Source organism: Frankliniella occidentalis, unplaced genomic scaffold (genome assembly GCF_000697945.3).
Source record: "Frankliniella occidentalis isolate FOCC.00 unplaced genomic scaffold, Focc_3.1 Scaffold2701, whole genome shotgun sequence".
NCBI lineage: Eukaryota > Metazoa > Arthropoda > Insecta > Thysanoptera > Thripidae > Frankliniella > Frankliniella occidentalis.
Genome location: NW_026269778.1, coordinates 10,522 through 12,841, shown reverse-complemented (window position 1 = coordinate 12,841; position 2,320 = coordinate 10,522). Strand labels below are relative to the sequence as shown.

The 2,320-nt window shown below is 58.4% G+C and overlaps 1 protein-coding gene across 1 annotated transcript in view; it reads left to right on the top strand.

Moving 5' to 3' along the window:
- Window positions 1-1,797, top strand: part of LOC113204810 (uncharacterized) — a 4,709-nt gene extending 2,912 nt beyond the window's left edge. Inside the window, exons 2-5 of the mRNA XM_026420128.1 lie at window positions 64-146; window positions 260-377; window positions 498-620; window positions 1,334-1,797. Coding sequence (XP_026275913.1) covers window positions 64-146; window positions 260-377; window positions 498-620; window positions 1,334-1,447 — 438 coding nt within the window. The 3' untranslated portion in view covers window positions 1,448-1,797. The remainder of the gene's footprint in view (window positions 1-63; window positions 147-259; window positions 378-497; window positions 621-1,333) is intronic.
- Window positions 1,798-2,320: the final 523 nt, after the last annotated feature.

Genomic DNA, 2,320 nt, shown 5'->3' with positions numbered 1-2,320 from the left:
CCCCACCCCACCCCGTCCATGGTGATAATCAATTATTCGACTCTTGTGCTCTACGTCCCACAGGCCGCCATGAGCACGAGCGTGGACGAGAAGTCGGTCCGGGAGGCTTACGAGGACGTGCGCTCCGACACGACGCCGACGGACTGGTGAGGACAACGGCGGAGTGGAGGCTTCCCGTCGTCGGCAGCGCAGCCTGCCTGTCTTTCTGTCAGCGTACCGTTTTGTAACGAGTCATCACCTCTCTTTCTCTCTTTATCAGGGCCGTATTCAAGTTTGAAGCCCAGAAGATCGTCTGCGCTGCGACCGGCGAGGGCTTCGAGTCGTTCAGGGGCCACTTCGCCGACGACGAGCGGGCGTTCGGCTTCATTCGCATCCAGGTGCGAGGCGCAACGTCCCTGCCCTAGCCCGAGGCCGGGCACCCACACCCATCACTCTGACGTTTGGTGGCGTTTGTGACGCTGTTTACATTTTGTTATTTTGTTCCCCCCCACCCGCAGATGGGCGACGAGATGAGCAAGAGGCAGAAGTTCGTGTTCCTCACCTGGGTCGGGCCACAGGTCAGCGTGATCCGGAGAGCGAAGATGACCATCGACAAGGGCCTGGTCAAGGACATTATCAAGGTCAGTGCCACCGCCGGGACGGTATGGTTGGGGGAAATAATAAGAGGGTGGTTGTGGTGGAGGGGAGAGGGGGGGAGGATGGACGCGAGAGTGAATCCGGGCCATATTTGCATGGCGTGCAGAGCGTGCAGTGACCACCCGAGTGACCACTGACCACTCGACCGCTCTCCGCGAGGTGCACGCTCGTTACCTCTCGCAGCGGCGTTGTGCACACAGCCTATGGAAGGGGCGCGCGCGGCGCGTGTCGACGACGCGGGCGCGCGGGGGAGTAGAGGAGGAGGGGGGGGGGGCATCGTCATTAAAGAAAGTTAAACGCGTGTTGCGCAGAGGCTCCGCAGGCTGGGCGCGATCCACTTGGCGCCTCATCCTCGACGCCCTCGAGCATGGACTCGCGTGGCCTCGCGTGGCGCGGTGCGGCGGGGCGTCTCTCGGCACCTCCTCCTCTGCCGCGGAGGTGGAGACCGTGATGGTATCGCCGAGCTCATCTGCTCTCACTTCTTGGAGAACTCTCGCGAGCAACATGCAAATCTATACAGGCTGCGCAGGGAGGGAGGTGGGGGAGGGGATTTGGCGCCCCGGGCGGCGCGGGGCCCCTGTGTGGCAGGCAGCCCCGGCGTGCTCGCGCGTGCGGCTGCACGGCCTACCCTGCCAAGGTGCACACTCTTCACCACAGGCACCACGCCTTACAAGCCAAATGACCGTTTCTGTTTCAGAACTTTGCCGTCGAGCTGCAGGTGGAGACGCAGTCCGAGATCAACGTGGAGTACATCCGTGAGCAGCTGGCCCGAGCGGGTGGCGCCAACTACGGCACCGGCTTCAGAGACTAGAAGAGCCGGGCGAGGAGGAGGAGGAGGAGGAGGAGGAGGAGGAGGACCCCTGGCCGGGCCGGGTCGGGCGGCGCACAGCAGCACCCTATTTATGACTCACCTCACCACGTTATGTCGCCGCCCGCGCCCGGAGAGGAGTCCCGCCGCCGAGACGACTCACTTCTGCTCACAGGAGAGGAAAGAGAGAAAGCGAGAGTAACGACAGTGGGAGTGAGAGAGAGAAAGAAAAAGAAAGAGAGGTGTGGATGGTGGTCCTCAGCCATCCTCAGAGAGAGGTTTGATTGGCTCCTCGAGAAAACTATTTTGTACATACTTAAAATTACATGATAAAATGTTGTGATCAATTAGCAGATTGCGGTATTCTTTTCGGCGTCGGGGCGCCTCTGGTGAGAATTCTTGATACCGAAATGATATAAAAACAAATCCTTACCGATAAAAAAAAAATTGAAACTGTCCTGAAATGGGCAGGTTTTCTGGATGTAAGGTATCGTTTGGATACCGATTCGATATCGCATCGATATAAGTTTCTCATTGGGACGAAGCCGGCAGTTCCGTACGGACACAGGCGGAGCGGGAGTCCTCCGCCCCAGAGGTAGGCAACCCATCCTACGGCCCCGGTGCCAGCCGGCTGCTGGTCGAGGGCCACGCCGCACAGTACCGCCGGCAAGTCACGCAACCCAACGGCCACTGATTGAATGGGATGCACAAAGAGGCAGCAGGAGGCAGGCCACTGATTGCACGTAACGAATTGAGTGCTGCTGGTGTGCGACGACAATTATACATTTTATCCTAATGAACGACCATTACAATGAATGAAGACAAAGCACTTGAGTGATAGAGGTTCAAATAGATTATTTATTTCCATAAATAAAT